The sequence below is a fragment of the Sinocyclocheilus anshuiensis genome, unplaced genomic scaffold, assembly GCF_001515605.1.
Source record: "Sinocyclocheilus anshuiensis isolate Anshui unplaced genomic scaffold, SAMN03320099.WGS_v1.1 scaffold808, whole genome shotgun sequence".
Taxonomy (NCBI): domain Eukaryota; kingdom Metazoa; phylum Chordata; class Actinopteri; order Cypriniformes; family Cyprinidae; genus Sinocyclocheilus; species Sinocyclocheilus anshuiensis.
Genome location: NW_015555751.1, coordinates 459131 through 471962, shown reverse-complemented (window position 1 = coordinate 471962; position 12832 = coordinate 459131). Strand labels below are relative to the sequence as shown.

The window sequence follows — 12832 nt, the reverse complement described above, 5'->3', positions numbered from 1 at the left end:
CAGACTATATAGTGACTGAAAGCTGACTTAACACGTGTCTGTGCGACAGACTATATAGTGACTGAAAGCTGACTTGACACGTGTCTGTGCAGCAGACTATATAGTGACTGAAAGCTGACTTAACACGTGTCCGTGCGACTATATAGTGACTGAAAGCTGACTTACTTAACACGTGTCTGTGCGACAGACTATATAGTGACTGAAAGCTGACTTACTTAACACATGTCCATGCGCCAGACTATATAGTGACTGAAAACTGACTTAACACGTGTCCGTGCGACAGACTATATATATAGTGACTGAAAGCTGACTTAACACGTGTCTGTGCGACAGACTATATAGTGAGTGAAAGCTGACTTAACACGTGTCTGTGCGACAGACTTATATAGTGACTGAAAGCTGACTTAATGCGTTTGTCTGACAGAACTTAAAGCTGACTTAAAGGGATAGTTCACCTTCAGTTGCTGGTCCCCATTGACTTGCAAAGTGTTTTTTTTTTTCCCATTCTATGGAAGTCAATGGGGACCAGCAACTGAAGGTGAACTATACCTTTAACGCGTGTTGTGCAACATAACTGAAAGCTGAAATTGAAAGCTTGTAGATGCAGCAATTGCAGCACAGCACGTTTTTTAATAAGTGCTGTCTCTGCACAGATATTAATAGCATTATATAATAGGAAATGTCTTTCATTTGCACTGCTAATATATTGTGTAAATCTGTTTGTGTGAGGGCCAGAGTATCCAGAGTCTCTTTCCTGTGTCAGGATTTTAGTTGGTGTAAGAAAGATGATTCAAGTCCTGTGAACATAAACTCAAAAAAGATGAAGGGGTAGCAAAGTAAAGGACAAGCAAATGGCCCCAGATACACTGTTTGTACATTACATTCATTCTTTACAGGGAAATGCTTTCTACGTCCTTTATTTAAAAGAGTTGGGTGGCTTTTGTCTTTGGTGAAGTCACAAGACCACAGCAGCAGGAAGGGAAAGGGAGGGAGAGGCGGAGACCCGAGAGAGAGACTGTAAAAAAAAAAAGAAAAGCTAGAGCTTTGTTGTATTTGTAGTCTCTGTGTGACTTGAAGAGACACTTGCTCTATGACAACCGGAGAAGGTAAGGATTGGAATGGAATGGCGGCTTTAATGTCAGGGACGAATAAAAGAAGTTCTGAAGTCCTTAAACCTCCAATCTGCTGTTCTGTCATGGGGACGGCATGTTTATCTGTGTTTTCGTGTTTACAGATGGTAACGCTTCTGAGATTTAAATATTCGTGTTTTTGCTTCGCCCGTTTTTATGGTCTCTTTAGCTGGATTTCAAAGCATTTTGACATGGAAATGCAGTGTATCCATTTATAGATGTTGTCGTTTTGGAAAAATAAAACCTCTAATCTCTCAGATTGTCATGGATTTAGATGTGTATAAACTAGATTTGTGACATTTATCGAAGACATCTCACACTTAAATTGGTTTAGTTTTATGTGTTTCTGCAGTGTTACTTTATTAATTTGTCTCATTGGTTTTTGTTGCATTGCATTCTATAAATATAACTGCATTATGGATGTGAATTTGCTCTTTTGCTCATCTCTAGTATTTTAGGAGTGACTTAATTTGTGCTATTCTATTTGTGCTTTTTTAATATTGGCCTGTGCATCAGATGCATGTCTATGGATGTTGCATCGTGTCTCACTATATATATATATATATATATATATATATATTTTAATCATCTCACACCATGAGCATTGCATTTTTACCTACAACATTAGCCTTAAACAATGCTCAAAAAACAATTTGGTTGTGTTTAACATTATTTTTCTCTGTCTTTGTGACACTAGCCAGAAAATAAAACCATTGCAGAGGAAGTTATTACATTAATGAAGACATTTTTATTTTTGTCTTTGGAATAAAACCAGATATCTCTATAAAAGTAAACTGATTTCATGTTTACTTTACATAAACATAATCCTTCCTTCACCTTTAGCAAAGTGCACTGCTCTAACCGTTTGTTGTCACCTTTGCAATGTCAATATAATGCGGCTGGCACCTGTGAGAACAGGTTATGAGTCACATGCCTTAGTGTAGTAGTGCTGTCTAGGACACTCTGTTTTTATATCAGGACACACTGCAGGAAGTGATCAGAAAGGTAGAGGTGAATGAGGGATTGAGACTACCAGTTTATCTTTTTTATATACATTATACACTTTATATTGGATCCAACAGTACAGTTTGAGAGATGAATGGATCGGGGTGTGTGTGTGTTTATGTCCTACAGCACTGTTATATAAACATGTCGCTTGAGTTCTGAGCTTTTTTGTGTTGACATACTCAAAGTCACTCCGACATGTTATGCTGTGTCATCGTGTCAGTCCAATCAGCAGCTAAAGAAAGTTGTCGCTTGACACAGTGGCAGGTACTGTGGCTGTGAAGGTAAACACTGATTTTTGACGGATGATTTCACAGGTCTGTAAGCATCCCATGTTCCTGTGGTAAACAAACAACATTGTTTCTGGATTAAAACATAGTTTGTCTTCAGTCACATGTGAAAAATCTGAGTTAGGAGCTGGGGATGCACTTTGTTCAAAGTTGGCAGGTCATGCAGAAAAGATTATATCCTCCTTCCCTTCTCCGGCTGAAATGACACCTCTCAAACTCAAAACTTGAGTGGCAAGGAGATTAAGGCCCGTTCCAGAGGTTTGTCCTCTTGAAAGGACATTACTCACTTCTGAGAGCACCAGGAGTAAATAAATAGCACACCATCTCCACACTTCCCTGCTGAATAAATCCATACTTTGTGGTCAGTTTTAGCTCTGTGAAGAACTATTATTGAAAGAGGCTTATTTGCTGTATTGGTTCAGTTGGAGAATCGAGAACTATGTACATTGTACAGACGTATGGTGTTACCTACAAATAGTGCTGTTATAGTAAATGGTGACTATGGATAGTTATAGTCCACCAAAAAATGTAAATTCTGTTGTTTGCTAACCCTCATATTATTATAAAACCTGTAGGACATACTTTAATTTATCCTAGAAGTTTAGTAGAATGCCAAGCAGACTAAATGATTGCATACGTCATCAGAGAGAAGTCTGGAAGTTTAAGTTATGACATTTTAATTAAATATTACAAGCTCTCTCTCTTTTTTTTTTTTTGCAACACATGCATGGATGAATCTTTCACAGTAAGATCAATAAGATCTTTGGGTGAAGAAAGTAAGGCGAATTTCCATTTCATGCCAATTTTAAACTTCAGCAAGTTTGTGTTGTGTTAGGGCAGTGCTGTTAGAACCAATGCTGGTAAGGTATTGCCAGGCCTTTCATATTTCTTTTGACAGGTTGCCACTTTGATCTTCAAGTGCTTTTCACAATCATCAGGCGGTATGAAACAGAAAAAAAATATCCAATTCAGATTAGCCATTTCTGCTCCAAGGGAGACGTTCCTATTCAATTGAATAAGAGCTCGCTGTTAGATTGATTTGCACAGCAGTTTTATGATGAACCATTTGATTTTCTAGGCCAATTAAGCGAGTTACAGAGCATGTTGTTGAGCCAGTGGCGGCCTGCTTCTTTTGAATCTCAAATCAAAGAAAATTGTTATCACTAACTGAAATGAAACATTGAACTTGCTGCTTGAACTCCAGCTAAAACTGATAGTTTGATATCAGAGGATTGTGAATGATGCCTTTGTGCCATTTTTTGACTCTCAATAGCTATCTGCCCACATGCTGTCTTATGAAAGATGTCTTTTGTGGGCATATTGCTGCTGTCTACGGATGTTTTACACACATACATATGTTCTGTTGTCCCTACCACCCACCAATGATATTGGGCTGTATTTTTCAGCAGTCAGCATACCTCTCAGCAGACATACCAGTGGGTTTAACTAGAACGGACTGCGTATGCATTCCTTCACCTACATTGGGTTTACTAATAAACGTGCGATTATTCAACTAATGCTTAAAATGAACGACTACTAGTCAACCAGAAAAATCCTTAGTCGAGGACAGCCCTACATATGAGGATATTGTAGACAGTGCAGGTTTTCTGAGTTTGGCATTCTTTAGGAGTTTGAGTGGGACCTGAGCTGGCATCTTGCATATATTTCTGAAATTGCTTGCCATAGCCTTAAATGGTCTAATATGGGAACATCTTCTATGTAATGCATTTATCTCAGTTAATGCTCAGGACTGTGTGATGTCTCTTCTTTTGAATACATCTCCTTAAAGGAATATTCTGGGCTGCAAAATATTTTTTGCATATTGTGCTGTTGATAACTACAGACAATGATTTTGAATTGTTACTTACCTTCAACATATATAAGTGCTTTAACAAAAATATAAGCTGCACATTTTTGCTTTTAAAACATGGCCCATTGGCTGTTATCAGCTTCCATTATAAGTGCATTACTATAAATGGCTTTTTGACAAAAATAATCCAGATTTATCTTTTTTTTCCCTTTTTTCTCTCCATTAAGAGAGTCACAATGCAACACATTTGATAGTACTGTAGGTGATGTTTTGCATATTTTGTCTTTCTGTTGTGTGTGTGTGTGTGTGTTTATTAAAGTCTAGAGACTAGAGTCTGCTTGGAACAAAAATATCAGTTGAAATATTTCTTCCCTTGCTCTGACTGCATTGATTTGCTTTGACTGGTTGGTTTGTGGTGTGCTCTGTAGGCTTGTCAGGATTATTATGTAATTGCCTCATTGTGATTATTTGATTTAATCATTGTACACATGAACTCCCAATCACATATTGCTTGTCAAGTAAGTGAACACTAGAAATGTCATGAAATGTACATTTTATTTTTCTTTCAAAACAGGGCAGAATTGCATAATATATGTGCTGCATATATATATTTATTTCATTTAGATTTTTTTTTTTTTCAAGTTCAGTGTGAATAAATGACTTGTTAATTATGTGTATAAGCTGACGGAGTTGATAACCTTATGGGTGTCAACATATGGTGCGCCACGCCTCTGGTGACCCGAGTTCCATTCCTGACTTTAGGTCCTTTGCCGATCCCTTTTCCCTCTCTCCACCCTGTGCTTTCCTGTCTGGTCTCTATACTGTCCTATCCAGTATAAGGGCATGAAATGGCAAAAAATATTAAAATAAATTGTGTATAAGCTTGTTATATAAAAAAATGTGTAGGACAGCACTAGTACTCTGCAAGAATCAGGCAGCAGAATAGATTCATCCTGTAGCTCCTTCCTGTTCAGAAAGATTGGTGTGCCACCCCCTTCCTCTCAGACTGCTGGAATGTGTGATTGTCCGCTCATTTTTGACTTCCAGAGTCCCTTACAGTAGATTAATCTATGAATTTCACAATAATAGCTTGCTTTAGACATCACTACAGAATGGTTGCTGCAATGTTTAAACACCAAAAGAGTCTTTGGTTTAGATTTGTAGTATGAAGAAAAGCCTTGGTCTTCATTCCACATTTTTGGTATGAAATGGGGAATTATTATAATCAAAACATGCAGGTTGGCATGAGGTTATGATCATCGATGTGACAAATTAGTGGTAATTGGTGATGGATATTATGGAAATGTTAGCCCAGCGAGATATTGGGAAAAGTAAATGTGAGCCTTTCCATGTGCTCTCAGGATGAGAGTGTTTCCTGTGGTGTTCCTTGTTTGCTCTTCCGGATAAGATAAATCAGCTTGACAATTGTGTTACCATCTGATACATTTGTGATACCATCTGAACATGGCCTAAGAAACGTCTGATCAGGGAGACAGTGATTCCTTAAGTCAAACTAGTTATTCAGACAACCATGACAGTACAGAGAAAATATTAGAGTAATTGATCAGTGTTGCTTGTGTCCCCTATAGATAAGAACTTTGATGATGAGGAGTCTGTGGATGGGGGCAGGTCCTCCTCCTCTTCCTCTTCTAAGGGCTTCTCCAACAGCAGGAGAGGGGGCAGCATGGGCTCAATGAGAAGACCCAGTTCTGCCTCTGCATCCAGGGCTCCAGGTAAGACCACAGCTGCTACAGCTCAGCCCCAGAAGACCACTGAGACCACACTATAGACATTCATAAACACTGCACATAAACATGTTGACAAGGAGAAATGTAATTGTTCACAGAGAGATTATCTATTGAAAAGCTTGTAGCTTAAAAAAAAGCAAAAGAGACATTGAGATTAATACGGATTTTTTTGCTTGGGAAAGAGGCATATTGCAGATTTAAATAGCAGACACACACACACACACACACACACACACATATGATAGTAAGTTGTTTTTTTTTCTAAATAATTGAATACTTTAAATTAATACTTAATCAGCAAGGATGCATTAAATTGATCAAAATGACAATGACATTTATGATGTTACAAAATATTTATATTTCAAATAAATCTGTTATTTGGAACTTTTTATTCATTAAACAGTCCTAAAAAAACATTAATAATAAGAACTGTTTCTTGAGCACCAAATCAGCATATTAGAATGATTTCTGAATGATCATGTGACACTTAAGACTGAAGTAAAGGCTGCTGCAAATTCCGCTTTGCCATCACTGGAATAAAATACATTTTAAAATATATGAAATAGTAATTTTAAATTGTAATAGTATTTTGCGATAAATCCAGCCTTATTTTTTATACATAATTACATAAAAAGCTTCAAGCAATATTTACTTAATTGAGAAATACTGAAAGACTACATGCCATTGTTTGATTTGCTTAGTTAATATTTATAATAATAAGTGCTAATATTAATCTATTATTATTTAAATTAAATGGTCTTAAATTTTACAATAGATTTGTTAAAAACATTATTTAGTATCAAAATTGAGAATTGTACATTTTCACCAGTATTGGCACTGACTACTAAATCTTTTTTGAAATTTTGTGATTGTAATTCCTCAGGGAAGGACAGTGTCAGTGCAGGAGCTGTGGATGTAGAGGATTTTATCAAGACTTTTGAAGATGTACCTGCAGTGCAGGTAATGCATCTTTAATTGAAAAGATCATGCTATATATCATGGACTACTTGCATTTAAACACATGATGCAAGAAATAAATATGCTGTTCATTTTCAGATATATTCCAGTAAGGAGTTGGAGGACTCCATGAATAAGATCCGTGAAATTCTGTCAGATGACAAGCAAGACTGGGAACACCGTGTCACTGCTGTAAGTTATTCCTGATCAGTTTCACTGATACTTTTGTCGACATTGTGCGCACTCCAACTTGAAGAATGTGTCTTCAGCGAGGCACTAAAGGAACTCTTATATCATGTATTTAGCTGAAGAAAGTGCGGTCGCTGCTTCTGGCTGGTGCAACCGAACACGAGGGTTTCCTTCAACATCTCCGGCTTTTAGAAGGTGCCTTCAAGTTGTCGGCTAAAGATCTTCGGTCCCAAGTGGTTCGAGAAGCCTGTATCACATTAGGGTATGAAGCCATTCTTTCCTACCATTTTTCTTTCAGTCTCTGTTAGGATGTTTATTTAATATAGTGTTAAAAGTGTGACATCGACTACCAAAATCGACTTGTTTGGAGTCAGCTAGTGGGATGCCACCGTTTGATGTTCATTGATCAAAGTCACACTTCAGCAGCAGGCCAATTTTTCACAAATCCAGGTCTTATAGGTATTTCATCATATTCTGCTTCATGTTTTCTCTCAAATATCATTGGGATACAGCTTTAAAAAGTGCTGTTTAAAGGGGCAAATGAAGCTGTTGTGCGGGTCTCCGTGATTGAGCATGGCTCAGAATGGGTCTTTAATTATTCTGGGTCTTAATGTGTTTCTAATGAAGTGGAACCGAGCTGACTGGAGCGTACAGGACAGCTCTTCTGCTAAAGTGCAGCCACTTGATGGATATCTAAACAAGTCCCATGCCTTAATGTCACACAAATTTGATTCATTTCCATCTAGACCCAAAGTTAACGTATACTTGTATTCATGTTTTGTTGATTGGTGGGTTTTGCTGTCTCTCAGGCATCTGTCTTCAGTGCTGGGGAATAAATTTGATCACGGGGCTGAAAGCATCATGCCTACGCTACTCAACTTGGTGCCCAACAGCGCCAAAGTTATAGCCACATCCGGAGTGGCAGCCATCCGACTCATCTTGCGAGTGAGTTCTGATGAAAAGACAATTTAAAAAAAATGCTCTACATTTTACTTTTTTCTCTTCTTTTCACATGTATTAGTGCGTTAAGTAGCCTCTATAAAAAATAAATAAATACATAAATAAAAAAGAGTGACAATAACTCTGTTCCAAAAACTGCCTCGCTGTCTACTGTCTACAGTAGCTTATATGAAGTAACTCAGTTTTGATATTGGCATGTTGCTCAGAAAACAACACAATACATCAATAAGCAAAAAAAATATAAAAAAAAATATATATATATATATAAATAGTTCATTGAAAGCTTCCTTAGTATTTGGCCAAAAAATAGGAACCTTTTGGAACAGACACTAAATTAGAGCTATAAAGCCTTAAAGGGCTAGGTAGGACATTTTCCTCACTATGTATTTAATGACCCTTTCAGAGGCTTTAGCATTGCGTTTTTGTGATATTTTTATCAAATGTGTCAGTAAAGACATTTATAATGTTACAAAAGTTTTCCCATTTCAAATAAATTCTGCTCTTTTGAAAGTTCTACTCATCACAAAAAAACTGAAAAAAAAAGTATCTTGGTTTACACAAAAATGCAGCACAGCTGTTTTCAACATTGATAATAATAATAATTTGAAGAGATGTTACTTAACACCAAATCAGGATATTAGAATGATTTCTGAATGTTGCACTGAAGACTGGAGAAAAGTCAGCTTTGCCATCGCAGAAATAAATTACATTTTATAATACATTCAAATAGAAAACAGTTTTTATAAATTGTAATAATACTTCACAATAATACTGTTTTTAGTGTATTTTGGATCAAATAAATGCAGCTTTGGTGAGCATAAGAGAAAAACACAATCTTACCAACCCCAAACTTTTGAACACAGATATATATGCTATTCTATATTTTATTTCTTTGTTTAATATTCTAGCACCAAGATTTGTAATTTTTTTTGTCTTTCTCAGCAAACACACTTCCCACGCCTTATCCCGATCATCACCAGCAACTGCACTTCTAAATCTGTGGCTGTTCGAAGGTAAACTATAGCTTCCTGAGAAAACTGTTTGCAAATCTTTTTTTTTTTGCAGAGCATAAATTAGAAAAGCATTGTCTTCTAATACAAATACTTTTTCACTTTCTCCCCATCAGACGGTGTTATGAGTTGCAGAGCATAAATTAGAAAAGCATTGTCTTCTAATACAAATACTTTTTCACTTTCACCCCATCAGACGGTGTTATGAGTTTTTAGACCTGTTATTGCAAGAATGGCAGACACACACTCTAGAGAGGTGAGTGGAAAATGATTGATGTTGTATTGAGAATGAAGTTATTAGTTGTTGTGAAGTGCTTTTTGCTCAGGATGCATCTCATAGAATTTAGTATGTGCATAGTTTGTGTTTATTCCTTCTGCGGACAAACTATCACACCCTCCCTTTCCTGTTTTTGTGACATTTAACTGGTGAAAATGTGTTACTTATCAAAGCTTGGCTGAACGGGCAACTGATGATTCTTTTCGCGGGTTGAATTGATGAGCCAGGGATGTGTGGCAACCATGCATCCCAGCCGTTTCCATGGCAATATAGCCAAGAGCTCTTTTATAAGGAGGTCTGGACTCCCCTTATCCTCTCTTTCCCACTGTGCCGCCTTTGGAGAACTGGGAAAAAGGTCTGGTGTCTGGTCCAGAAAGTTTCAAAGGAGACAGAGTGAATTCACTGTTGGTTCTGCAGACTGTAAGAAACAGAAGTATTCATCATGTTTCCCTACTACCCCAGGCATGTGGCGGTTCTCACTGAGACCATCAAGAAGGGGATCCATGATGCTGACTCAGAGGCCAGATCTGTGGCCAGAAAGTAAGTCAGTTTGCCTTTTTGTTTTGTTTGGTTAGATGTTGCATAACCAGTACTTTGAAATGTTAATTTATGTATTATTTGATTTGATAATGCATTTAACGTTTGTATTAGTCTTCATAATTTCCGTGTTTTGTTTTTTAAGAGGATGTTCATTTGTTTTGTAGGTGTTACTGGGGATTCCATGGCCATTACAGTCGAGAGGCAGAGCACCTGTTTCAGGCGTTGGAGTCGACCTATCAGAAAGCCATTCAATCTCACCTCAAGAGTTCTGACAGCATAGTGTCTCTACCGCAGTCTGACCGCTCCTCCTCAAGCTCACAGGAGAGCCTCAAGTGAGACATGCACACATTTCACTACCACCATACATGAATTGGTACATCTTTACAAAATAGTTAATACAAAAGCAAACATTGTATCTGCGTTGCTGTTTTGACTATATTTTCACATATAGCTATATATACTTTACACTACTGTTCAATAGTTTGGGTAGTTTTTTTTTTATATATATATTTCTATTTTAAATAAATGCAGTTCTTTTGAACTTTCTATTCATCAAATAATCCTGAAAAAATGTATCACATTTTCCACAAAAATATTTAGTAGCACAGCTGTTTTCAAAATTGATAATGTTTTTTAAACATCAAATCAGCATATTAGAATGATTTCTGAAGGACCATGTGACATTGAAGAATGGAGTAATGGCTGCTGAAAATTCAGCTTTGCCCTCACAAGAATAAAGTACATTTTCAAATATATTAAAATAGAAAACAGTTATTTTTACATTTTAATGGTATTTGACAATATAACTGGTCTTTTATATGTATTTTATAAAGTCTTTTAATGCATTTTAGATTAAATAAATTCAGCCTTGGTCAGCAAAAGAGTCTTTCTGACTCTTCTGGTCTTACTGAACCCAAACTTTTGAATGGTAATGTATAACTATGTAGTTCGGTGATTTTAAATAATACTGCTGGCTCTGTGGTGGTTGCTATCCCATGCTATCAAAAACTGTGAGTTATGGCTGTCCCTGTTGAAGCTGCTGAAATATTTGCCAGCTGGCTGATGACAGATTGTTGATTGTGCTTCCTAGCATGCTGAGCATGAAGCAGTTATCTCATCTTCAATATTAGACTGCAGCATCTGTTACATTGTCTCCTTGGTGTTCTGTGAGATCATCTTGCGTTAGCATCAGTGTGATGAGTGACAGCTCTAATGATCACAATCTGCTATCAAAAGCAGCAAACACTATTCACACAATATAAACATTTGCTTCCTAAATAAAAATTACTGATTAATTTCATTGCCATTTTATTCACTCTATTCTTATTGTACTGCTGTTGCTAAAATCTTTTTAATTACATTCTTGCAGTCGACCGCTGTCAGTGAAGAGTGTCATTGGAGGCCCTGTTACAAGAAGTAAGTGAAGCAACACTTTTTTACGGATGCTTAGCACTGATGTATACATGTATACAAGCATGCCATTTTGCCATGTCTGTAACTTTTGTCTGTGTAACGTTTTCTCAGGTAAAGTGATCGGCTCTAGGGTGTCCTCAACCCCTGGTGCCCTCCAGCGTTCCCGCAGCGACATAGACGTGAATGCCGCCTCCAGTGCCAAATCTCGCATGTCCACTGCAACCTCCCCATCTCCCTTCAGCTCTGCTGCAGCTCTGCCTCCAGGCTCCTACGCCTCCCTGGGTGAGACCCCATCACACTCTATCCATCTTTTCTCCTCTTTCATCCTTAATTAGGAATTTTAATAAAATAGCCATAAAAATCAGTGGCTTTTATGGCTGCAGCGGCCCATTAATAAAACTGATGGGCACCATAGATGCTATTAAGCTGCTCTGTGATGAGGAACAAACGACGAGTGTGTGCCACAGATTTATCATCCCGTAAGGGTTTTTTTTTTTTTTTTAATGAAAGTTTAGTCTAGTTATTTTAAAAGCGAGAATAATATTTTTATAAAACGGATTGTTATGACTTTAAATTCTGATCGGATAAGACTGTGTTTGGAGTAACTTAGATATTACTTCCTGGAATAGTAGTATTATTAATAATAATAAAATTAATTATTCAACATGTCTTTTGTAATTTCTTGGCTAAGTATTGCTTATTTCTTTTTCTTTTCTTTTTTTATTGAGCTACATTTTCATTTATCATATTGCTCTTTTTATCATCTTATTAAAGCAGGAAGCCTCACCTTTTGCACTACAGTGTAAAATCACTGTGTAACATTCTTTTGTGGCTTATCACTTCAATTATCTTTTGGTTTTCTCAATATTAGTTTTTCAGCAGAGGGCAGAAGAGAAGGTTGGAGCTTTATAATGAATTGGTCCTCGTGAGAAATGTTCCGTATTCGTCCAAGAACTCACCACTTAACGTTTGACCACTAACTTTCTTTGTTACTTTTGTCTTTATAGTCTTTTCTCTGTACTGTTTTCTAATCCCATGATTCCTTATGAATGATCAAAGAGATTTTATTTCCTTACCCACAGTCACACTCACTAGCTCCCACGTGCTTCTGTGCAAAGCCTGTTTCTGAGCAGATCCCTGTCTTCCACGCTTCCATGGGCTTAACTGACTCTAACCTCTGCCTCTTATGCCTCTCCTCTCCTCCACCCTGCATTCCCCTGCTTTTATTTTTGTGTTTTTGCCCCAAAGACGGTGCACTTGGTAAAATAGATGGTAAGATGTATGTGTATGTGTGTGTGTGTGAGTGTGAATGTCCACGCTCTGTGCTGTCGGAGGGATTCGAGCAGTGATTTTTGTCCCATTTCTCGATAATCAACTGTACACCTGGCGATCTGACTATGCTAGTGGTCTGCATGACCTGTTTGCATGATATATCCCCCCCTCTTCTTGACAATAAATAACAACAGTAGTTCAGTGAGATGAAAATGGTCCCTTGTACTTCCT

At 37.2% G+C, this 12832-nt stretch overlaps 1 protein-coding gene across 10 annotated transcripts in view; it reads left to right on the top strand.

Moving 5' to 3' along the window:
• LOC107673735 (CLIP-associating protein 1-like) overlaps positions 1 to 12832 on the top strand; it is a 79966-nt gene that overhangs the window by 42843 nt on the left and 24291 nt on the right. For 8 of the 10 annotated variants that reach the window (XM_016467477.1, XM_016467482.1, XM_016467486.1 and 5 more), the window contains exons 9-20: positions 5825 to 5968; positions 6867 to 6943; positions 7040 to 7132; positions 7246 to 7391; positions 7939 to 8074; positions 9032 to 9102; positions 9296 to 9355; positions 9839 to 9916; positions 10081 to 10248; positions 11286 to 11332; positions 11441 to 11611; positions 12578 to 12601. In XM_016467477.1, coding sequence (XP_016322963.1) covers positions 5825 to 5968; positions 6867 to 6943; positions 7040 to 7132; positions 7246 to 7391; positions 7939 to 8074; positions 9032 to 9102; positions 9296 to 9355; positions 9839 to 9916; positions 10081 to 10248; positions 11286 to 11332; positions 11441 to 11611; positions 12578 to 12601 — 1215 coding nt within the window. The remainder of the gene's footprint in view (positions 1 to 5824; positions 5969 to 6866; positions 6944 to 7039; positions 7133 to 7245; positions 7392 to 7938; positions 8075 to 9031; positions 9103 to 9295; positions 9356 to 9838; positions 9917 to 10080; positions 10249 to 11285; positions 11333 to 11440; positions 11612 to 12577; positions 12602 to 12832) is intronic. The other 2 variants (XM_016467484.1, XM_016467481.1) reach the window with 1 other exon arrangement.